Here is a 24,712-nt window from a genome sequence, read left to right as displayed (position 1 = left end):
TGGCTGATGCCCCCTAGCATCGCTGACCATGCACCCTTTTCCGATCACTATCATCCCTCAGTTCTAGCAGTCCACCTTTTGGTGCTCCTATCCCCTATATTTTAAATAGAAACAGTGCGCACATTCGGTGCGCAGCCCAAAAAGGGGTGTGTTCTTTTGGGAAGGGGCATGGCCACACAATAGTACCCCCAATTCAAATTACGCAACACAGTAGTGCTACTTTATTCACATTATATCATTCGATAGTGTCCCTTCTTCACGTTGCATTACACAGTAGTACCACTTTAACATATACACATTACTCCTCACAGTAGTGCCCCTTATTCACATTACATCACACTGAATTGATCCTTATTCACATTACATCACACCATATTGCTCTTTATTCACATCAGACCACACAGTATCGCCCTTTCTATACATTACGCCACACAGTAGAGCACCTTATACACAGAATACCACACATTAGTAATGCATTTATACATATACTACTGTACCACACAGTAATGCCCCTTACACATATGACATACATTATTAATGTCCTTATAAACATAATGCACCTTACACATTATGCCAACCTTTAGTAATGCCCTTATACACATAATGACACACATAATGCCCCTTATACACATGTCACACATTATTAATGCATTTTTACACATGACACACATAATGCCTGTTACACATATGCCAAACACTATTGTACAATGAACCTACTCTCACGGCCGCTAACACTGTGCCCTATGTCTCTGCTTGGATACAGATTTGTCCTTATACATCTTGTCTCAACATGCCATGCAGCTCCCTTTCAGCTCTGCTAACGCTGGGTGCCTTTTTTTTTTTTGCAGAAAATGCATTTTATGGGCATTGCTATGTGACTAGTGCAAACAAGCAGCTTCTACTGATTAAAATGATTTGTAGCATGCCTATATTCTTTGTGCGGCTGTGGCTCTATCTGCATACGAAATGCTACATTTCAGTGATTTCCAGGAATACTCTGTAACGTAGCATTTCATATGCATATACAGTCACAGTCACACACAGAATATAGGCATGCCGCATATCATTTTAATCAGCAGAATGCCCCTAGACATTCCAAATGCCCTAGGCATTTGCCTAGTTTGCCTATGCCTAGGTCCGGTTCTGCCACCACCTCACAAGACCTAACCCCCCATTAGGGCTTCTTCCATAAATTTCCCGGGCTGGTTTTCCATCCTAATCTACCCCTACATATACCTGCAATATACTGGTTTGTTCTAAAGCTAGTGATACATGCCCAGCCTAGGAACTGTGCCCCTACACACTCTCACCTGCACATACTGTAGTAGACAATGCAGCCATAATGTTCCTGTCCTGATGCTCCCTACGAGCACTGCTTACTTCATCCATAGGACAAGTTAAGGCTAGTGAGCCAGGGACAGAGTTTACACTGTCTACTCATACTCCTTTCAGACTAGCAAAAATCTCCTGGGTTATTGCACGTGAACGCGCATCAACCCGGGATTTTACTAGTCTGAATACGTCCTAAAGCAATATCCGGGGTCGAGCATTCCGCCATTACATCCCAGGTCGCAACCTTGGTTGAAGCCGGAATTGACCCGGGATGCGTGCAGTGTGAACGGGTAAGCCGGGTCACGGCGACCCGGCATCCGTTCTCTGCATAGAAGTAGGATGGCGCTTGGAGATGATCATCTCCACGCACCACCTCCGGTAGCGTCAGTGGTGACGTCACCAACCCGCCAATATGCTGGGTCAGTCTGCAAGTCTGAAAGGGGTCTAAAGCCGGGTCACACCTGGGAAGCACCTGTGTACGCATTCCCAGGTGCGACCCGGCTATGTAAGTCTGAAAGTGGTATTATTGCTTGGCTTACAGGTGCTGAAGGTGCCTATTGATAATATCTTAAACCATAAAGCTATACCTTAAAACACACTTTTCCATTGAGCCGCTACGGCCGCTAAACTAAATATGCGCTCTATGTATCTTTTACGCTATTTGCGTAATGAGTCCCGTATCGTGTACGGACTCTGCATACAAATGCCGCGCTGGGGGTACAGAGTACACGCAGCGCATACACACTCAATTAATACACTTTAAAACCTTATACAGTTAGGCAATGTAATACACTTTAAACCCTAGCAGGGAAAAGAGGACACAACACCGATTTGTAGTTAATCACTGGGTTCCGACACCACAGAGTAATATATCTGAAAGGGGGTTAACAATACAATTTATACACTACAATACAACAGAGTAAATGGCTACAGTCAATGTACATACGTGAGAATATTCGCATGCGCTTCCTGGTCCAGTCCTCCGCTAATCAGGTAGATAGCGTTGAGAGTCTTGTGTCTGGCTGGGCTGCAGCAGGCTTTATTTATACAAGTCTTCCAAAAGCAATACAATGGATACTGTAATCCCTTTGTCCATTGGACACAGGGATGCATCTTTACAGTACAGGAGAGGTCATAGGTTGATTTAAAAAGGTGGGCGATGTCTTTCTCAACTGCTCTTGTGGGTGGTCTCCTCTGGATTCCCGCCGCATACATAATATACAGTAAATACAGTTTATATCTATATTCTGCTTCTGCACATAACTATCCACAGGAACATGCGGTCTTCCGCAAACCAACACCGGAATGTTACCCTTAAAATACCCTACAGCTGGATACCAGACACCACCTTATAACCTTAGTCTATCCCCTCCTATCATGCAAAGGTGAATCCCTTCGTTCTGGAATCATTTTAACTGTTGATACTTGCTGATGTGGTGCAGGGGGACTATGTGTACAATGTGCACTATTTGGATTAAATATGTAATGTTTTGATAGCCCTCCATGCGTTCACAAACTCCGCCGTAAATACCCATACCACGCGCAGGACCGCGGGAGCGACCATACGCATATTGCGGATATGTGCACGCACGGCGGAACAAGTGCACGCGCAGTGGGCATGTGTGTGTATTTTATACGTGCTGTGTGTTCTGTAATATTTTTCGACTTTGACACTATATGTTGAAAACCTTACACGGTCATACAGTAGGTCAGTTACAGGGATTTTCTATCAGTTTTACCAAACCCACAAACACGTTATTAATGATTCAGTAATAATTTACTGACAACTCATGATTTTTGCTTAAACAAATATAAATTTAGACCCGTGCAAACTGAGAAATATTGAACTTTTTTGGACAAAGCTTAGGGATAATATAACCATAAATAAGGGCTAATTTCAATAAAAAATAAAAATACAGTTTGGGCAGATAAACTGTGTGCTCCGTAGATTCACTGACTATGCTAATGCATCTAATAGTCCCAATCCGGGTGCCGTATGGCAGTGGGAACACCTGGCATTTCACTGTTATCTTGGTTGTCCATTATGACCTTGATGGATATTCCCTCTATGCTGCCTGCACCTTTAACTCAATGCGCTTTCATTGTAAACCAATTCCCTTTTATATGCAGCCACTAATCAGTAGCCTGTACAGCTATGGCATTCTACAGTTTATGCCAGGGGTGGGGAACCTTTATTCTACCGAGGGCCATTTGGATATTTATAAAATCCTTCGGGGGCCATACAAGTCTGCCCCCCGCGCGCGCCAAAAAATGGGTGTGGCCAGTTAAAATGGGACGTGATACACATATGCCCCCAATAGTGCAGTGCCAGATCCACAATTGCCCCCACAGTGCCAGGTATACAAATGCCCCTCACAGTGCCAGGTATACAGATGCCCCCACAGTGCCAGGTATACAAATGCCCCCACAGTGCCAGGTATACAAATGCCCCTCACAGTGCCAGGCATACAGATGCCCCCACAGTGCCAGGCATACAAATGCCCCCACAGTGCCAGGTTTACAAATGCCCCCACAGTGCCAGGTATACAGATGCCCTTCACAGGTATACAAATGCCCCCACAGTGCCAGGTATACAAATGCCCCCACAGTGCCAGGTATACAGATGCCCCTCACAGTGCCAGGTATACAGATGCCCCCACAGTGCCAGGTATACAGATGCCCCCACTGTGCCAGGTGTACAGATGCCCCTCACAGTGCCAGGTATACAGATGTCCCCACAGTGCCAGGTATACAGATGCCCCCACAGTGCCAGGTATACAAATGCCCCTCACAGTGCCAGGTATACAGATGATCCCCACAGTGCCAGGTATATAGATGACCCCCATAGTGCCAGGTATACAGATGACACCCACAGTGCCAGGTATACAGATGCTTCCCCCCCGTCCCGCTTACCGCTCCTTTCGGCGGGGACACAGAGGAGAGCGCGGCTATGTTGGGCGGCGGCGTGTAAGACTTGAAACCAGCCGCCGGTTCGAGAGCCAATCGGAGCTCGCGGACCGGCAGCCGTGGCTCCTGATTGGCTGCCGGTCCGCGAGCTCTGATTGGCTCACGAACCGGCGGCTGGTTTCAAGTCCTACACGCTGCCGCCGCCCGACAATAGCCGCGCTCTCCTCCATGTGGTGACAGCTGAGACACGCTGCCGCCGGACTGTGCGGCGGCGTGTCTCACTGAGAGGAGCGGGTGGGCCGGACCAAACGGCTTCGCGGGCCGGAGGTTCCCCACCCCTGGTTTATGCAGTCATGGCTCTAGGTCAGGGGTGGGGAACCTTTATTCTACCGAGGGCCATTTGGATATTTATAAAATCCTTCGGGGGCCATACAAGTCTGCCCCCCGCGCGCGCCAAAAAATGGGTGTGGCCAGTTAAAATGGGACGTGATACACATATGCCCCCAATAGTGCAGTGCCAGATCCACAATTGCCCCCACAGTGCCAGGTATACAAATGCCCCTCACAGTGCCAGGTATACAGATGCCCCCACAGTGCCAGGTATACAAATGCCCCCACAGTGCCAGGTATACAAATGCCCCTCACAGTGCCAGGCATACAGATGCCCCCACAGTGCCAGGCATACAAATGCCCCCACAGTGCCAGGTTTACAAATGCCCCCACAGTGCCAGGTATACAGATGCCCCCACAGTGCCAGGTATACAGATGCCCCTCACAGTGCCAGGTATACAAATGCCCCCACAGTGCCAGGTATACAAATGCCCCCACAGTGCCAGGTATACAGATGCCCCTCACAGTGCCAGGTATACAGATGCCCCCACAGTGCCAGGTATACAGATGCCCCCACAGTGCCAGGTATACAGATGCCCCTCACAGTGCCAGGTATACAGATGTCCCCACAGTGCCAGGTATACAGACGTCCCCACAGTGCCAGCTATACAGATGCCCCCACAGTGCCAGGTATACAAATGCCCCTCACAGTGCCAGGTATACAGATGACCCCCACAGTGCCAGGTATATAGATGACCCCCATAGTGCCAGGTATACAGATGACACCCACAGTGCCAGGTATACAGATGCTCCCCCCCCCCCCCCGCTTACCGCTCCTTTCGGCGGGGACACAGAGGAGAGCACGGCTATGTTGGGCGGCGGCGTGTAAGACTTGAAACCAGCCGCCGGTTTGAGAGCCAATCAGAGCTCGCGGACCGGCAGCCGTGGCTCCTGATTGGCTGCCGGTCCGCGAGCTCTGATTGGCTCACGAACCGGCGGCTGGTTTCAAGTCCTACACGCCGCCGCCGCCCGACAATAGCCGCGCTCTCCTCCGTGTGGTGACAGCTGAGACACGCTGCCGCCGGACTGTGCGGCGGCGTGTCTCACTGAGAGGAGCGGGTGGGCCGGACCAAACGGCTTCGCGGGCCTTATACGGCCCGCGGGCCGGAGGTTCCCCACCCCTGCTCTAGGTAGAATATACTGTATCTCCAATCAGCTTCTCTCACCCTTAGTGACTGCTAGCAAGACTAAAAAATATTTCTGAGGGGCACAGGTGAATCACATATGTCTGAATACAGTTTGATGGTCTATCTCCAGGTGTGTGGTATGGAAGGTGGACCACACTTAGGTCGAAAGTGTGTAGGTCGACCACTATTGTTCGACAGTAACTAGGTCAACAGGGATTCTAGGGTGACATGTTCTAGATCGACAGGTCAAAAGGTCGACATGAGTTGTTGTTGTTGTTGTTTTTTTTGGGGGGGACAGGGGGGGTTGTGTTGTTTTCTCCGTACAGTGACCGGGAACCTCAATTAGTGCACCGCTTCGCTTGCCATGCTTTGGCCAGGTTACTATTCCCAATCGTAGTCCACGTGGATCATTAAGTATGAAAAAGTTACTGTCCAAGTTAGGAAGACCTAGATATTGTCGACCAATAGTGGTCAACCTAGAGACCGGACACCATCCACCGATAGAAGCTCTATAATGTCTTAGACGTCTGTATGCCTTTAAACCCATTTCTAAATGCTTTACTCTGATACATCTTGGTTTACAGGTATTTATTAAAACTCCTTTTTAACTTACAGATATCAGATTTTTTTCCTTTCTCCAGACTTCTAGTTCAGCTCTTGGGGTGGAAAACTAATAGCAGCAATCCCCTTTAAGTGAACACTGTAGTGACTACCTGCCTGCCTCCCTCCCTCCATAAACCTGTAATCACAGTAACCACAATGACAATTAAAATTTTCAATTAAAAAGAAATGTGCAAATCCCACAGAGTTTTATAGTCATGCTGCTCCAATTATTTACTGCTGTTCTGTTACTGAAACTCATGGATTTTACGTGGGAGCGCTTAGAATCCAGTTTTCTATCAGCCGCCCACCTGGAACTCCGTGATCTCCTAGTTTAGTTTCCATTTCACTTTACGGTTTGTCTGTGTGCTCTTCTAGGTAGATACTGTCCTCTTGTGGTGAAACTGAGATGTTACAGTTTGTAGATGGACTTTTTATACTGTGGAGAAGCAGTGAAAGGGAAATATATGCCACACAGAATTGTAAATGCACAATGAAGAAATGGCAGCCATATTGGAATACAATTTGCTGGATGTGGAGTGCATTCTTGTCTGATTTTTTTTTTGTATTATATACACTATACAAGCAAATACAGTATGTATACAGTTTATACACAAATTTTAAGCATACATACTTTCACCACACTTCAAGCAAGGTACCTTCTATACCATGTTCATACACCAAGCTTGTGAGCTGTTAGTTCTGGTGTGATTTGTGTGCACCTTGTGATTCAGTTACATGCCCTGTATGTAAAACACATATTTATAAGAATTGGCATACCCAGTGCTTCAATTGAAAACCTCATACATCACAGTCGGACACCTGACACATAAAGAGAGAATATAACCTGTGGCGAGTGCAGTGAGCCACCGTGCCTGCAGCATGACAAGCGCAGCAAGCCGGCAAGGGGCTTTCTAGCGCTCGCCCCGCTGCCGGCATGCTGCTAGCTGGAATCGCGCTGTCAGGATCATGACAGCTGGGATCCCGGCCGCCAGTAAAATGTATGTACAGTATTTCATTTGCACCTGCAAAAGAAGCATGGTAATAACAACTATATGAAGCTAGTGTAATGGTTCCTTTAAAATCATTGCAGCTAAGCAGATTTATGTAGTATCATACCTCCCAACATTCCATCTTGTTGAATTGGAACCTTTTGGAGCATGTGTCCAAATAGGGGGTGCAGCCTTGCGGTGAGGGCGGATGCTGGGCTACCCCCTACACAGAGGTGTAGCTAGGTGCCATGGTGCCCGAAGTAAGGGCATGTTTTGGCGCCCCCTCCCCTGTACTGAACTGGGGGACTGGCTAACATGTGGTTGCTTGTTACATTTGAAAATAAAAATCATTTACCATTCCTAAATTGGTGATGGGGCCAGTTCAGGACCTTGTGGAGCTCAGTGCAAAAGATTTCTTTGGGTGCCCCCATGTCTAAAATATGGACAGTGCGCACCAAAGGCGTGCAACTAAAATATAGGGGCGTAGCTTCAAGGGAAGGGATGTGGCCACAAAATAGTACCAACTCACATAACACCACACAGTAGTGTCCATTATTCACATAACACCAAACAGAAGAGTCCATTATTCACATAACACCACACAGTAGTACCCCTTATACATGTTACGCCACACAGTAGAGTCGCTTATACATGTTATGCCACAGTACAGCAGCTCATACACTTTACCTCACACACTAGAGCTGCTTATACATGTTACGCCACACACTAGAGCTGCTTATACATGTTACGCCACACAGTAGAGCTGCTTATACACATTACACCACAGTAGAGCCACTTATCAGAATCGGCTTTATTGGCCAGGTGTACTCACGTACACTAGGAATTCTTTGTGGTACAATGCATCGCCAAGCAGCAACATGAAGGGGGAATACATAGCATAAGAAGGGTGAAAAACTTAACATACATTACACGTATGAGTTGATACTGCACATTGCAACTGTACGATAGACTCGACATATTATACATGTAAGACTAAAAACGAAGGCTGCTTGGCAGAGCAGCACCGAGGCAGCCATCCGCGGCGCTAACTAGAACTCAAACAATGCACATAATACAGAAGATTTAAGTAATACATCAAAAGATAAACTACACAGACAATAACAAAAAAAAAAAAAAAGCACACAGAAACAATAATGCATGATTGGTGTAGGCATTTTGAGTAATAACCTCCAAGGGTTGTGTATTCCACCCTCATACAAGTTACGCAACACAGTAGAGCTGCTTTTACATGTTATGCCACAGTAGAGCTGCTTATACACATTATGCCTTTAGAGCTACTTATACACGTTACTCCAAAGTAGAGCTCCTTATACATATTATGGCACAGTAGAGCCCCTTATACATGTTACACCATGGTAAAGCCCCTTACACTTGTTATGCCATGGTAGAGCTCGTTATACACATTACACCACAGTAGAGCCATTATGGGAGTAGCTGGATTTAACTATTTACGTATTAAATTCAGATAAATTAAAAACACTGTGTATGCCCCACTGACCTTGCCTCACAACCCTCCAATCCCTTCATGAAAATAATACCCAAACAGACCTGATAATCCCCCAATCTCTCAATGAACATAATGCCCCAAAACTGACCCCGTCCCCAGATCTGATAATCTCCCAATGCCTCAATGAAAATGATTACCATCTCTGACCTGATAATTCCACTATGCCTCAATGAAAATAATGTTACATAATTGCCTGAGGGGCAGAAATAGCTGCTCTGCAGCAGCTTGAGGGGCTGAGAGAAGTGCTGCAACTTCATGAGAGGCAGAGTGAGGCGCTGCTGAAGCAGCAGCTGGGGCACAGAGAGAGGTGCTGCAGCAGCTGGGGCAGAAAAAGGTGCTGCAGCAGCTAGGGCAGAGAGAGGTGATGCTGCAGCATCTGAAGTAAAGACGTGTGCTGCAGCTTCCATGAAAGAGAGAGATGTTGCAAAAGATAGTGCAGAGAGAGATTATGCAGCAACTGGGGCAGAGAGAGTTGCTGCAGCAGCTGGGCTAGACAGAGAGAGGTCAGCGGTGGCAGAGTGGTGCCGCAATACAGAAGTAACCTTACTGCACAGCCACAAGCACACAGTAAGCCATATAAAGGAGATGGGCAGAGCTCCAGGATGTGCCAGCTTTCAGTATCTCCTGCTGTTGCCTCTGGCCTATTCTGTTCCCAACCTAGTCTCAGAGTCCGAGTCAGTGTGTTCCCCCTCTGCTTCTCCTCCGCTTGCTCTGCGGCGCGCCCTCTAACTTTTCTGGTGCCTGGAGCTCGTGCTCCACGTGAGCCACCCTCGCCCCTGCCACTACATTCTCCCTAAACTGTGAATAGATGCTGTGTGCACAGCACGCCCTCTCTTCACACCCTGCTATACAGAGCAGCAGTGGCAGCGCTCTCATCCAACTTCCCCCACTGGAGGACAATGCAGTCCATGAGTGGGACAGCGGAACAGTCAATAGAAAATAGGATACAGTTGGGAGGTATGTAGTATGGAGCCACACGCATCCAATCCCTGTAACCACACACTACATAGATCTGCTTAGATGCAATGATTTTATTTTGAACATTACATTATAGTATGAATTATCTGACTGTCTCCAAGTCACAGAAGTGTCTACCTCAACATATCCATGGTGATCATTTCCTTTATGCTTTATATGTGTATAACACTAACACAGACCGGACATGTACAGAATCATGTTATGTGCGACCGGAAAAAGTTTGTAGCACAAAATATATATGTAAGAACTTTGTTACAAATAGAAGTGTGTTATTCACATGTAACCTCCCATATCAGTTTTGACGGGATACAGTCATTAGGTCGACACCACTTAGGTCGACAGTCATTAGGTCGACCACTACTGGTCGACATGCATTAGGTCGACAGGGTCATTATGTCACCATGGTCAGTAGGTTGACATGTACTAGGTCGACAGTACAAAAGGTCGACATAAGTTTTTCACATTTTTCTTCTTCAATTTTTGGACTTTCATACTTTACGATCCACGTGGACTAAAATTGTACAGGTCATAGGTACGGCCTCATCTAGAATACTGTGTTCAATTCTGGAGGCCATTTCTTCAGAAGGATATTAATACATTAGAAACTGTACAAAGAAGGGCAACTAAAATGGTGCATGGCCTACATCACAAAACATACCCAGAAAGACTAAGAAATCTCAATATGTATAGTTTGGAGCAGAGAAGGGAAAGGTGGAACATTATAGAAACTTTCAAATGTATCAAGGGTTTTAACAAAGTCCCGGGGGGAAACATTCTCCATATGAAGAGAAGCAATAGGACACGAGGACATGCACTGAGACTGGAGGGGGGAGGGGTGGGGGGGTTCAGGAGAAATATGAGGAAAAATTACTTCTCAGAAAGGGTAGTGGACAGGTGGAATAGCCTCCCATCAGAGGTGGTAGAGGCTAAGACAGTAGAGCAATTTAAACATGCATGGGATAGACATAAGGATATCCTTACAAAGAAATAAGGATCAAATAAGTTTTGAGATAAAATATGGTTAAAAAAAAAGGGCAGACTAGATGGGCCAAGTGGTTCTTATCTGCCGTCAAATTCTGTGTTTCTAATTGGGAACGGTAACCTGAAGCATGGCGAGGGGACATGGTGCACTAATTGGGGTTCCCTGTCACTTTACGAAGAAAATGACACCAAAAAAACAAAAAAAAACCCCTCATGTCGACTTTTTGACCTGTCGACCTAATGACCATGTTTACCTAATGAATGTCGACCAATAGGTGTCAACCTAATGACTGTTGACCTAATGACTGTCAACCCAACAACCCATACCCGTTTTGACAGATGCCTCACATCACTACTCTGTGCCCTGCTCTGGTCACTCCCAATTTCTCTGACGTCCTAGTGGATGCTGGGAACTCCGAAAGGACCATGGGGAATAGCGGCTCCGCAGGAGACTGGGCACAACTAAAGAAAGCTTTTAGGTCACCTGGTGTGCACTGGCTCCTCCCACTATGACCCTCCTCCAAGCCTCAGTTAGATTTTGTGCCCGGCCGAGGTTGGATGCACACTAGGGGCTCTCCTGAGCTTCTAGAAAGAAAGTATATAATTAGGTTTTTTATTTTACAGTGAGACCTGCTGGCAACAGGCTCACTGCAGCGAGGGACTAAGGGGAGAAGAAGCGAACCTACCTGCTTGCAGCTAGCTTGGGCTTCTTAGGCTACTGGACACCATTAGCTCCAGAGGGATCGACCGCATGGAACTGGCCTTGGTGTTCGGTCCCGGAGCCGCGCCGCCGTCCCCCTTACAGAGCCAGAAGCAAGAAGAGGTCCGGAAAATCGGCGGCAGAAGACATCAGTCTTCACAAAGGTAGCGCACAGCACTGCAGCTGTGCGCCATTGCTCCTCATGCACACTTCACACTCCGGTCACTGAGGGTGCAGGGCGCTGGGGGGGGGGCGCCCTGAGCAGCAATAAAAACACCTTGGCTGGCATATATATCACAATATATAGCCCCAGAGGCTATATATGTGATAAATACCCCTGCCAGAATCCATAAAAATGCGGGAGAAAAGTCCGCGAAAAAGGGACGGAGCTATCTCTCTCATCACACTGGCGCCATTTTCTCTTCACAGTGCAACTGGAAGACAGCTCCCCAGGCTCTCCCCTGTAGTTTTCAGGCTCAAAGGGTTAAAAAGAGAGGGGGGGCACTAAATTTAGGCGCAATATTGTATATACAAGCAGCTATTGGGAAAAATTCACTCAATATAGTGTTAATCCCTAAATTATATAGCGCTCTGGTGTGTGCTGGCATACTCTCTCTCTGTCTCCCCAAAGGGCTGTGTGGGGTCCTGTCCTCAGTCAGAGCATTCCCTGTGTGTGTGCGGTGTGTCGGTACGTTTGATGAGGAGGCTTATGTGATGGCAGAGCAGATGCCGATAAATGTGATGTCGCCCCCTGGGGGCCGACACCAGAGTGGATGGATAGGTGGAAGGTATAAACCGACAGTGTCAACTCCTTACATAAAAGGCTGGATGACGTAACAGCTATGGGACAGCCGGCTTCTCAGCCCGCGCCTGCCCAGGCGTCTCAAAGGCCATCAGGGGCTCAAAAACGCCCGCTCCCTCAGATGGCAGACACAGATGTCGACACGGAGTCTGACTCCAGTGTCGACGAGGTTGAGACATATACACAATCCACTAGGAACATCCGTTACATGATCCCGGCAAATAAAAAATGTGTTACGCATTTCTGACATTAACCCAAGTACCACTAAAAAAGGGTTTTATGTTTGGGGAGAAAAAGCAGGCAGTGTTTTGTTCCCCCATCAAATGAGTGAATGAAGTGTGAAAAAGCGTGGGTTCCCCCGATAAGAAACTGGTAATTTCTAAAAAGTTACTGATGGCGTACCCTTTCCCGCCAGAGGATAAGTTAAGCTGGGAGATATCCCCTAGGGTGGATAAGGCGCTCACACGTTTGTCAAAAAAGATGGCACTGCCGTCTTAGGATACGGCCACTTGAAGGTACCTGCTGATAAAAAGCAGGAGGCTATCCTGAAGTCTGTATTTACACACTCAGGTACTAGACTGAGACCTGCAGATAGTGCTGCTGCAGCGTGGTCTGTAACCCTGTCAAACAGGGATACTAGTTTGCGAACATAAGACGTCGTCTTATATATGAGGGATGCACAGAGGGATATTTTGCCGGCTGGCATCCAGAATTAATGCAATGTCCATTCGGTCAGGAGGTTATTAGAGACCCGACACTGGACAGGTGATGCTGACTTTAAAAGGCACATAGAGCCTTATAAGGGTGAGGAATTGTTTGGGGATGGTCTCTGGGACCTCTTATCCACAGCAACAGCTGGGAAGAAAATTTTTTACCTCAGGTTTCCTCACAGCCTCAGAAAGCACTGTATTATCAGGTACAGTCCTTTCGGCTTCAGAAATGCAAGCGTGTAAAACGAGGGAAGAGGGAAAAAGCTGCACCAGTCAGCCAGTTCCCAGAATCAAAATTCTTCCCCCGCTTCCTCTGAGTCCACCGCATGACGCGGGGGCTCCACAGGCGTAGCCAGGTACGGTGGGGGGCCGCCTCAAAAATTTCAGCGATCAGTGGGCTCGCTCACAGGTGGATCCCTAGATCCTTCAAGTAGTATTTCAGGGGTACAAGCTGGAATTCGAGGCGTCTCCCCCCCGCCGTTTCCTCAAATCTGCCTTGCCGACAACTCCCTCAGGCAGGGAGACTGTGCTAAAGGCAATTCACAAGCAGTATTCCCAGCAGGTGATAGTCAAGGTGCCCCTACTTCAACAAGGACGGGGTTACTATTCCACACTGTTTGTGGTACCGAAACCGGACGGTTCGGTGAGACCCATTTTATATTTGAAATCCTTGAACACATACATAAAAAAATTCAAGTTCAAGATGGAATCGCTCAGGGCGATTATTGCAAGCCTGGAGGAGGGGGATTACATGGTATCCCTGGACATCAAGGAGGCTTACCTACATGTCCCCATTTACCATCCTCACCAGGAGTACCTCAGATTTGTGGTACAGGATTGCCATTACCAATTCCAAACACTGCCGTTTGGACTGTCCACGGCACCGAGGGTCTTTACCAAGGTAATGGCAGAAATGATTATACTCCTTCGAGAAAGGAAGTTTTAATTATCCCGTACTTGGACGATCTCCTTATAAAGGCGAGGTCCAAGGAGCAGTTGTTGGTCGGAGTAGCACTATCTCGGGAAGTGCTACAACAGCACGGATGGATTCTATACATTCCAAAGTCACAGCTGGTTCCTACCACACGCCTACTGTTCCTGGGGATGGTTCTGGACACAGAACAGAAAAAAGTGTTTCTCCCGCAGGAGAAAGCCAAGGAGCTGTCATCTCTAGTCAGAGACCTCCTGAAACCAAAACAGGTATCGGTGCATCACTGCACACGAGTCCTGGGAAAAATGGTAGCTTCTTACGAAGCAAAATTCCATTCGGCAGGTTCCATGCAAGAACCTTTCAGTGGGACCTCTTGGACAAGTGGTCGGGATCGCATCTTCAGATGCATCGGCTGATAACCCTGTCTCCAAGGACCAGGGTATCTCTACTGTGGTGGCTGCAGAGTGTTCATCTTCAAGAGGGCCGCAGATTCGGCATACAGGACTGGGTCCTGGTAACCACGGATGCCAGCCTTCGAGGCTGGGGGGCAGTCACACAGGGAAGAAATTTCCAAGGACTTTGGTCAAGTCAGGAGTCGTCCCTACACATAAATATTCTGGAACTGAGGGCCATTTACAATGCCCTAAGTCTGGCAAGGCCTCTGCTTCAAAACCAGCCGGTACTGATCCAATCAGACAACATCACGGCAGTCGCCCATGTAAACCGACAGGGCGGCACAAGAAGCAGGATGGTGATGGCAGAAGCCACAAGGATTCTCCGATGGGCGGAAAATCACGTCTTAGCACTGTCAGCAGTGTTCATTCCGGGAGTGGACAACTGGGAAGCAGACTTCCTCAGCGGACACGACCTACACCCGGGAGAGTGGGGACTTCATCCAGAAGTCTTCCAACTGTTGGTAAACCGTTGGGAAAGGCCACAGGTGGACATGATGGTGTCCCGCGTAAACAGAAAACTAGAGAGATATTGCGCCAGGTCAAGGGACCCTCAGGCGATTTCTGTGGACGCTCTAGTGACACCGTGGGTGTACCAGTCAGTTTATGTGTTCCCTCCTCTGCCTCTCATACCAAGGGTACTGAGAATAATAAGAAAACGAGGAGTAAGAACAATACTCGTGGTTCCGGGTTGGCCAAGACGAGCGTGGTACCCGGAACTTCAAGAGATGATCTCAGAGGACCCATGGCCTCTGCCGCTCAGACTGGACCTGCTGCAGCAGGGGCCCTGTCTGTTCCAAGACTTACCGCGGCTGCGTTTGACGGCATGGCGGTTGAACGCCGGATCCTGAAGGAAAAGGGCATTCCGGAGGAAGTCATTCCTACGCTGATTAAAGCCAGGAAAGATGTAACTGCAAAGCATTATCACCGCATATGGCGGATGTATGTTGCTTGGTGTGAGGCCAAAAAGGCCCCAACAGAGGAATTTCAACTGGGTCGATTCTGCATTTCCTACAAGCAGGAGTGACTATGGGCCTGAAATTAGGCTCCATTAAGGTACAGATCTCGGCTCTGTCGATTTTCTTCCAGAAAGAACTAGCTTCACTACCTGAAGTTCAGACGTTTGTTAAGGGAGTGCTGCATATTCAGCCCCTTTTGTGCCTCCAGTGGCACCTTGGGATCTCAACGTGGTGTTGAGTTTCTTAAAATCACATTGGTTTGAGCCACTTAAAACCGTGGATCTGAAATATCTCACGTGGAAAGTGGTCATGTTATTGGCCTTGGCTTCAGCCAGGCGTGTGTCAGAATTGGCGGCTTTGTCATGTAAAAGCCCTTATCTGATTTTCCATATGGATAGGGCAGAATTGAGGACTCGTCCCCAGTTTCTCCCTAAGGTGGTATCAGCTTTTCACTTGAACCAACCTATTGTGGTGCCTGCGGCTACTAGGGACTTGGAGGATTCCAAGTTACTGGACGTAGTCAGGGCCTTGAAAATTTATGTTTGCAGGACGGCTAGAGTCAGGAAAACTGACTCGCTATTTATCCTGTATGCACCCAACAAGCTGGGTGCTCCTGCTTCTAAGCAGACTATTGCTCGCTGGATTTGTAGCACAATTCAGCTGGCGCATTCTGCGGCTGGACTGCCGCATCCTAAATCAGTAAAAGCCCATTCCACAAGGAAGGTGGGCTCATCTTGGGCGGCTGCCCGAGGGGTCTCGGCTTTACAACTTTGCCGAGCTGCTACTTGGTCAGGGGCAAACACGTTTGCAAAATTCTACAAATTTGATACCCTGGCTGAGGAGGACCTTGAGTTCTCTCATTCGGTGCTGCAGAGTCATCCGCACTCTCCCGCCCGTTTGGGAGCTTTGGTATAATCCCCATGGTCCTTTCGGAGTTCCCAGCATCCACTAGGACGTCAGAGAAAATAAGATTTTACTCACCGGTAAATCTATTTCTCGTAGTCCGTAGTGGATGCTGGGCGCCCGTCCCAAGTGCGGATTGTCTGCAATACTTGTATATAGTTATTGCCTAACTAAAGGGTTATTGTTGAGCCATCTGTTGAGAGGCTCAGTTGTTTTCATACTGTTAAACTGGGTATGGTATCACGAGTTATACGGTGTGATTGGTGTGGCTGGTAAGAGTCTTACCCGGGATTCAAAATCCTTCCTTATTATGTCAGCTCGTCCGGGCACAGTGTCCTAACTGAGGCTTGGAGGAGGGTCATAGTGGGAGGAGCCAGTGCACACCAGGTGACCTAAAAGCTTTCTTTAGTTGTGCCCAGTCTCCTGCGGAGCCGCTATTCCCCATGGTCCTTTTCGGAGTTCCCAGCATCCACTACGGACTACGAGAAATAGATTTACCGGTGAGTAAAATCTTATTTATTTCTCCTCACATTCTAACACTTCCCATCACATGTAGCTCTTTCATCGAAAAGATAATTATTTGGATGCATACATCAGTATGCTCACCACTAATCTCCTTAAATACTCTGTGCTGATGTGACCTTTTTATATTCTAACAGGTTACAGATTGCACTATCCATACTCATGTCAAAACAGGTGAAATAATGGAAAAACACAATATAAAGAAAGTACTCACTATGCATAGTTTGGTTTGTTCTCTTGTCAAACGCAACTTTAAAAACCACACAGGAGATATGGCTTTCCTTAACTCTTTACCATTCAGTGGTGGAACTACTGCCACTACAGGGGTAGAGTCAGTATGGGGTCATAAGGTGGGGGACCCGTCAATTCATGGTCACCCATTCAACACCCTTGCTCAGCTCTCAAAAGCACCAGTTACTGTACACGTGCCTTTAGTACTTCTGAGAGCAGAGTGAGGAGCCGGAAAGGGTGATCAGGGGGGAGGTGGAGCAGACGTTAGACCAGCATCCATGGGTCTTCCCCTAAATTTTGATACGTGGCCTGTTCTGTTTTCCACACCTGTTACCATGTATAGATTTAAAAAAAAATTTAAAAAAATCCAGTGTCGCCATAACTGTCGCTTCACAGGGTGTGTCAGTAGTCCACATTTGAGCATGGCAAAATGGGCCTTTCCAAATGCCGTTTTAGCCTTGAGATAAATGCTAATTTTTGCTCTTTACAGTCGCATAGACTGTTCCTGAACCTCCCTTGTCCTTACACTAATTTTCTGTCAGTCATAAAATGTGTGTGTGCTGATTTTGTTTTATTGGATATTTTTTCATATGTTTTAATGGTCTTACTAAGTATTTACTATTTTTCTGAACTATAATGCTAGCTTCTTCCTGTTCCACTATAGTTCTCCTTTTAAATATTGTCATTGACAAATATTCCACCATTTTTGATGGTCATTCACTACAGATAAAACCAACTGATTTTTCAGATCCTGAACCTAAAGTGTGTCCACTAGAAGATGCCACAGGAGAGAGCCTCAGAGACTCCCCACCCCCTACAAGCCAGACACCTTACCCTGAAGAGACACTGCAAGAGTCTTCTACAGCAGCCTTAGGGAATGTCAGCTCCTTGGACGAAGACCGACAAACAGACCAGGCAGAAGAGGAAGAAGGTATCTCACTGTAGAGATTATGAGGATCAGCTCATCAACTCATCTAATTTTCATTAAGAGAGATTAGGAATCTTAAAGTAGAATTGGCGTTACAGCCAATTCACACTTTATAGACACGTTGATTCAGTAGTATTACAGTGGGGTCTATTTACTAAGCCTTGGATGGAGATAAAGTACCAGCTAATCATCTCCTAACTGCCATTTTTCAAACCCAGTATGTAACATGGCAGTTAGGAGCTGATTGGCTGGTTCTTTATCGCGGTCCACGTTATCTCACTCCAAGGCTTAGTGAATAGACCCCAATGTCTGTAGTGTGTGTAGTTCAGCTTTTTTTCTTTTCTTTTTTTAATCTGCAGCAGTATTCACTGAGAGGGAGATGAGAGATTTAGATGCAGTAAAAAGAAGCAAGGCATCTTTCACTCTAGGTGTGGGGAGAGGACAGAAAAGACAGTAACAATACTCATTTTTATTTTCTTATAACCTTGATTTATGGAAGCTAATGTGAGCAGCTCTCCTGTGTAGCAGCTCCGTTATGAGCCGTTTTAGGGCCTTTGCCTGCTTTATAACAAGACATATTTGCATCTTCCTGATCAGAGTTATCTGGAAGCTGGAAATGTACTAACATTTAGTAGTCTTTACTTATATAGCGTCAACATATTTCACTGTGCTTGCTTCACAATTGGGGACAAAACAGTAATAATATTAGATTGGGTAATAGACAAAGAGGGAGCTTTATCAAGCCTTGGAGAGAGATTAAGTCAATCAGCTCCTAACTGCCACGTTACAGGCTGTGTTTGAAGCATGGCAGTTAGGAGCTGATTGGCTGGTACTTTATTTCTCTCCACGTTATCTTTCTTCAAGGTTTGACACACCTTACCCGAAGAGGATAGAGGGCCCTTTTCGCAAGCGTACAATCTTTAAGTTGGCATTGTGTACTGGGATTCAGAAGGAGCAGCCTAAGCCCACACATAACTTTGTTTAAATTGTACAAAAATGCTCTACCATCTGCAGAGACTTGGCATACACAGCAAGCTGATGTGCTTATTAATACTAACCTTGATGTTATCTTGGAAAAATAAATTTCAAGGATACAGGCTGCATTTACAGTGAGTTGCAACACCAAAGAGAGGGTTAGGTATGAAATCCCGACTTCAGAATGCCAATGGCTTCCAGGTAAGTATTTTACCCCTAACCCACCCTTCTTACAGCCTAAATCTCACTGTCCCCTCCAGCAGCTTAACCCTAATCTCCCAGTCCACCACAGCCTAACTGTAACCCTCCACCTAGTGCCTAAGCCAAACCCTCATACTCACTTTGGAGACCCGTCCGCATTCTCAGTGTTGAGATTCTGGTGTTGGATTTTTGACCGCCAGAATCTTGACCACATACCAAAGAAATAAATTAGTGACTGCTTTTAAAAAGTAGCACCCAGATAATGCTTCAAAAGCACAGGTTTATAGAGGTGGAACATAGCTACTGGCAGATAGCTTTTTATGTGGAAGATTTGGACCACAGAGCTATGAGGAATAACATCCAAATCTGCAACTTTCCATAGAGAATTCCTAAGTGACAGAAGTATGTCCTACATATTTTCCAGCAGTTACTAGATAATCCATGAGGTGTCGTGATTAGACTGCACTATTATGCTACTAAAGAAGCTATTTGAAAGAGTCCATAGATCATCTGACTGATCTGGACAGCATAACCTGACACACTTCTCATCTCTCACTCCAATGTAGATGTCATTTGCAGACAGATAGTGGAGCCTCAGTGTTAGGGTTTCATAATGAGACATACAGTATTATATGTAAAGCTGCCAGTGTCTGCTCAATCTTATCAGTTTGGGATCATTACCTCATCAGCTGAAGACACTAGCCTTCTCCCAGAAGGATACAGATGTACAGCCGATTTGGAATTCAGCCAGAGCATCTTGCCAGGGAAGCAAATCTCCTGCCTCTACTTTATATTATCAGGAGTCGAGTGGTTGACCGCATCATTTAGCTAATGATAGATAAATAGATGTGAGCTTTAAGGATTTAACTTCATTATTTATATTTTTACAAACCAACTGAACTGTTAAGTACTATTCCCGTTTTTATTTGCTATGTTCAGCTTATGGCCAGTACAGCTGTTACTCCCAGTGTTTGGTGTTATGAATACAGCAGTTGCCGATGCAATCACATGGCTTGCTACAATATAAAACTGGGCAATTGCAGTAGTTCTTGGATTGCAGTTGATGTTATTGGACAAATTTAGCTTTTTCTTGTTTTACAACCATGGACTGGACTACACCCTGCTGTGATGTTTTGTTTCTTTCTCTGAGCTCCTAGAGCTCCATGTTGCTATTTTGTCAAGTGTGAAGAATGTTACCCATCCACTAAATTACATTATTGCTGCTATTTCTGAAATAAAAACTAAAGGTTACAGTTTGCTAGTCTGAATATCTTATCAAAGGGATAGCCAGACTTTTGGACTTGATGATCTACACTTAAGGCTGAAAATCTTTCCCTATTTGCCAAGTATGGACATTTGCACACTCCACTGGTGCATATCTGAAAAAAAAGGTGGCGTGGCCTCACTATAAGGGGCACCGATTGTCTCACCAAAATTAGAACAGTTAAGAGGTATGTTTTTGCTCTGAGCCCAAAAAAACGTAAACTAACAAAAATATTGGAATACTGTAGTATATTTGCACAGCTTAGTGCCATAGACAAGGCAATCACCCTGCATATACATGAATGCTGTGTATTTTACAGTAAGTAATAACTTGCTTGTCTCTTTGGTGGGGTTGTGGCCTGAATCTGCCTGTTTGTGCTCAGAAGTGGAGGGAATGAGGATCCTGACTGAGGAAGTTCCAGTCATGGGCTCTTCTTGCAGTATTTTCCTGCTTGCCAGGATGAAAATTCCGCCATTAAGGAGCAGTTTATTATGGAAGCTTGGGATTTTTACAAAAAGTATTTGGTATATGGCGTGTTTTGCAGCTTCACCTGCTGTGGAGGAGGAGAGGATCAGGCTAAACATGATGAGGGAGGAACTGCATGGAGCAAAAAAATAATTTAAAAAAAGTCTAAAAAGTTACAGAGGGGTCGTTGGGGGGGGGGGGGGCACTCTTAACAGCCCATCTTGAATAATAAACTACCCTTTAGTTTTTGCAGTGTTGTACAAGATGAGGATAATAGATTTACTCTTGCCATTGTTAAATGAGTTGGGTACAAAATCCTGATGGTCACAATACTGGTAGCAGAATCCTGATGGTCAAAAATCCAGTCTAATTTTGGTAAGTATTCTTACCCTAACCCAGCCTTACCGCAGTCTAACTTTAACCGTCCCCTTCTGTGACCTAACCCTAGCCATCCTTTTCAGTGGCCAAACCCTAATTCTACCAAAGCCCCCCAACCACCGCAGCCTAATCCTAGGACCCCCCTAGAGCCTATCCCTAACCCTAATACTCACCATTGAGATCCGTTTGTATTTTAACTGTCGAGATTCCAGAACCAGTATTGCGACCTTCAGGATGTTAAGCGTCTGGATCCTGACTAACATCCCCTGTTAAACTATATGGATCTAATACTACATAGTAACATAGTATCTAAGGTTGAAAAAAGACAATTGTCCATCGAGTTCAACCTGTTTGTGGTCTCCTACGCACGATTATTTTGTATAAAATTTTGACTGAAGTTGATGACTGCCGTTACGTTTTACCCCTCTTTTTTATAATAACCATAGTGCGTGACTATGCCCCGTAACCCTGGATATCCTTATCCATTAGGAATTTATCTAACCCATTCTTAAAGGTGTTGACTGAGTCGGCCATTACAACTCCCTCAGGCAGGGAATTCCAAACACGTATCGTCCTTACCGTAAAAAAGCCATTACGCCGTATTGTGTGGAATCTCCACTCCTCTAACCTGAGCGAGTGTCCACGAGTTCTCTGTGTTGATCTAACCAAAAACAGGTCCTGCGCAAGATCTGTATATTGTCTCCTTATATATTTGTAAATGTTGATCATGTCCCCTCTTAATCTCCTCTTTTCCAGTGTAAACATGCCTAGTCTTGCAAGCTTTTCCTCGTATCCCAGCATCTCCATACCCTTAATTAGTTTGGTTGCCCGCCTTTGAACCTTTTCTAGCTCCAGGATATTCTTTTTGTAGTAAGGTGCCCAGAATTGTACACAGTATTCAAGGTGTGGCCTCACAAGTGATTTATATAATGGGAGTATAATACTCTCGTCCCTAGCATCAATTCCCCATTTTATGCATGCTAATATCTTATTAGCCTTCTTTGCTGCAGTCCTACTTTGGGTACTACTGCTTAGTTTGCTATCTATGAGGACACCTAAGTCCTTTTCCAGTACAGAATCCCCTAATTTTACCCCATTTAGTAGGTAGGTGTTATTTTTGTTCTTGTTACCACAGTGCATTACCTTACACTTGTCTGTATTGAAGCGCATTCTCCATTTCGCTGCCCAAGCTTCTAATTTAACTAAGTCGTTCTGAAGCGACTCAGCATCCCCATCCGCATTTATAACTTTACACAACTTGGTATCATCTGCAAATATTGACACCATGCTCTCTAGACCTTCTGTTAGGTCGTTAATGAAAATATTGAACAATAGCGGTCCTAATACTGAGCCTTGCGGCACACCACTTAACACTTCAGTCCAAGTTGAAAAAGATCCATTAACCACAACGCGCTGCTCCCTATTATCTAACCAGTTTTTGACCCAAGTGCATATTGTGCATCCTAGCCCTGATTCTTGTAGCTTATAGATAAGTCTCATGTGTGGTACATTGTCGAATGCTTTGTCAAAATCTAAAAAGATTACAGCAACATCTTTACCCTGATCTAGGTTTGCGCTCACTGTTTCATAAAAGCCAAGTAAGTTGGTTTGACAGGATCTGTCCTTCATAAACCCATGTTGATTCCTTTTAATGACCTTATTGACTTCAAGGAACTTCTGAATACTATCTCTTAGAATACCTTCCAATACTTTCCCCATTATAGATGTAAGACTAACTGGTCTGTAATTACCTGGTTCAGCTTTACTTCCCTTTTTGAATATAGGGACTACTTCCGCTATACGCCAGTCTTTGGGAACCATATCTGATATTACTGAATCCTTAAAGATCAAAAATAGCGGTTTTGCAAGTTCAGAGTGAAGCTCTATTAGAACCCTTGGGTGAATACCATCGGGACCTGGTGACTTATTAATCTTTAAATGTTTTAATCGGTCATAGACTACTTCCTTGCTTAAATAAGTACCTATCAGTGGGATATTCTCATTATTGAGATTATGGGGTATATGCAATTCCGGGCGAATTGCTGCATTTTTTCGCCCGTTTTTAAATTCGACACAATTCGACATATTCAATAAAAAACGGATTCGACAGTCCCGCTGTCGAAAAACGGACCAATTGATGGATAAGTGCGTCCTGGATTCGACTTTTCGGACGGCACAGAAATCGTTTAAAAACCCGAAAAAAAATTGCGTGGGGTCCCCCCTACTAAGCATAACCAGCCTCGGGTTCTTTGAGCCGGTCCTGGTTGTAAAAATACGGGGGGGGAAATGGACAGGGGATCCCCCGTATTTTTAGAACCAGCACCGGGCTCTGCGTCCGGTCCTGGTGCAAAAAATACGGGGGACAAAAAGCGTAGGGGTCCCCCATATTTTTTGAACCAGCACCAGGCTCCACTAGCTGGGGAGATAATGCCACAGCCGGGGGACACTTTTATACCGGTCCCTGCGGCCGTGGCATTAAATACCCAACTAGACACCCCTGGCCGGGGTACCATGGAGTAGTGGGGACCCCTTAAATCAAGGGGTCCTCCCCTCCAGCCACCCAAGGGCCAGGAGTGAAGCCGGAGGCTGTCCCCCCCATCCAAGGGCTGCGGATGGGGGGCTGATAGCCATGTGTAAAAATGAAAGAATATTGTTTTTTTTGCAGAAGAACTACAAGTCCCAGCAAGCCTCTCCCGCAAGCTGGTACTTGGAGAACCACAAGTACCAGCATGCGGGGGGGAAACGGGCCCGCTGGTACCTGTAGTTCTTCTGCAAAAAAAATACCCAAATAAAAACAGGACACAGACACCGTGAAAGTAAAACTTTATTACATACATGCCGACACACATACTTAACTATGTTGACACGCCGACTCTGTCCACACATCTCCAAGTAGAATTCGGGCTACCTGAAAATAAAATTATACTCGCCTAAATCCAGTGTCCTGTTATTATTTGTAATCCACGTACTTGGCAAAAAAACAAACCGCATTTACCCGATCCACACGGACTGAAACGGGTCCCATGTTTACACATGGGACCCCTTTCACCGAATGCTGAGACCCCCCGTGACTTCTGTCACAGAGGGTCCCTTCAGGCAATCAGCGAGCACCACGTCGTGGCACTCTCCTGATTAGCTATGCGCGTCTGAGCTGGCAGACAGCGCATCGCACAGCCCCTCCATTATATTCAATGGTGGGAACTTTGCGGTCAGCAGTGAGGTCACCGCGGGTAACCTCACAGCTGACCGCAAAGTTCCCAACATTGAATATAATGGAGGGGCTGTGCGATGCGCTGTCTGCCAGCTCAGACGCGCATAGGCAATCAGGAGAGTGCCACGACGTGGCGCTCCCTGATTGCCTGAAGGGACCCTCTGTGTCAGGAGTCACGGGGGGTCTCAGCATTTGGGGAAAGGGGTCCCATGTGTAAACATGGGACCCCTTTCAGTCCGTGTGGA

General features: G+C 46.2%; 1 protein-coding gene across 11 annotated transcripts in view; it reads left to right on the top strand.

Annotated features, from left to right (window-relative positions):
• Positions 1–24,712, top strand: part of PHACTR3 (phosphatase and actin regulator 3) — a 419,279-nt gene that overhangs the window by 130,282 nt on the left and 264,285 nt on the right. For 10 of the 11 annotated variants that reach the window (XM_063959361.1, XM_063959364.1, XM_063959363.1 and 7 more), the window contains one exon: positions 17,794–17,976. The exons of the other annotated variant lie outside the window; for it this stretch is intronic. In XM_063959361.1, the coding sequence (XP_063815431.1) occupies positions 17,794–17,976 (183 nt within the window). The remainder of the gene's footprint in view (positions 1–17,793; positions 17,977–24,712) is intronic. 11 annotated transcript variants of the gene reach the window in all.

This window comes from Pseudophryne corroboree, chromosome 3 (genome assembly GCF_028390025.1).
Source record: "Pseudophryne corroboree isolate aPseCor3 chromosome 3, aPseCor3.hap2, whole genome shotgun sequence".
Classification (NCBI taxonomy): domain Eukaryota; kingdom Metazoa; phylum Chordata; class Amphibia; order Anura; family Myobatrachidae; genus Pseudophryne; species Pseudophryne corroboree.
This window is presented reverse-complemented; position numbering and strand designations above follow the sequence as displayed.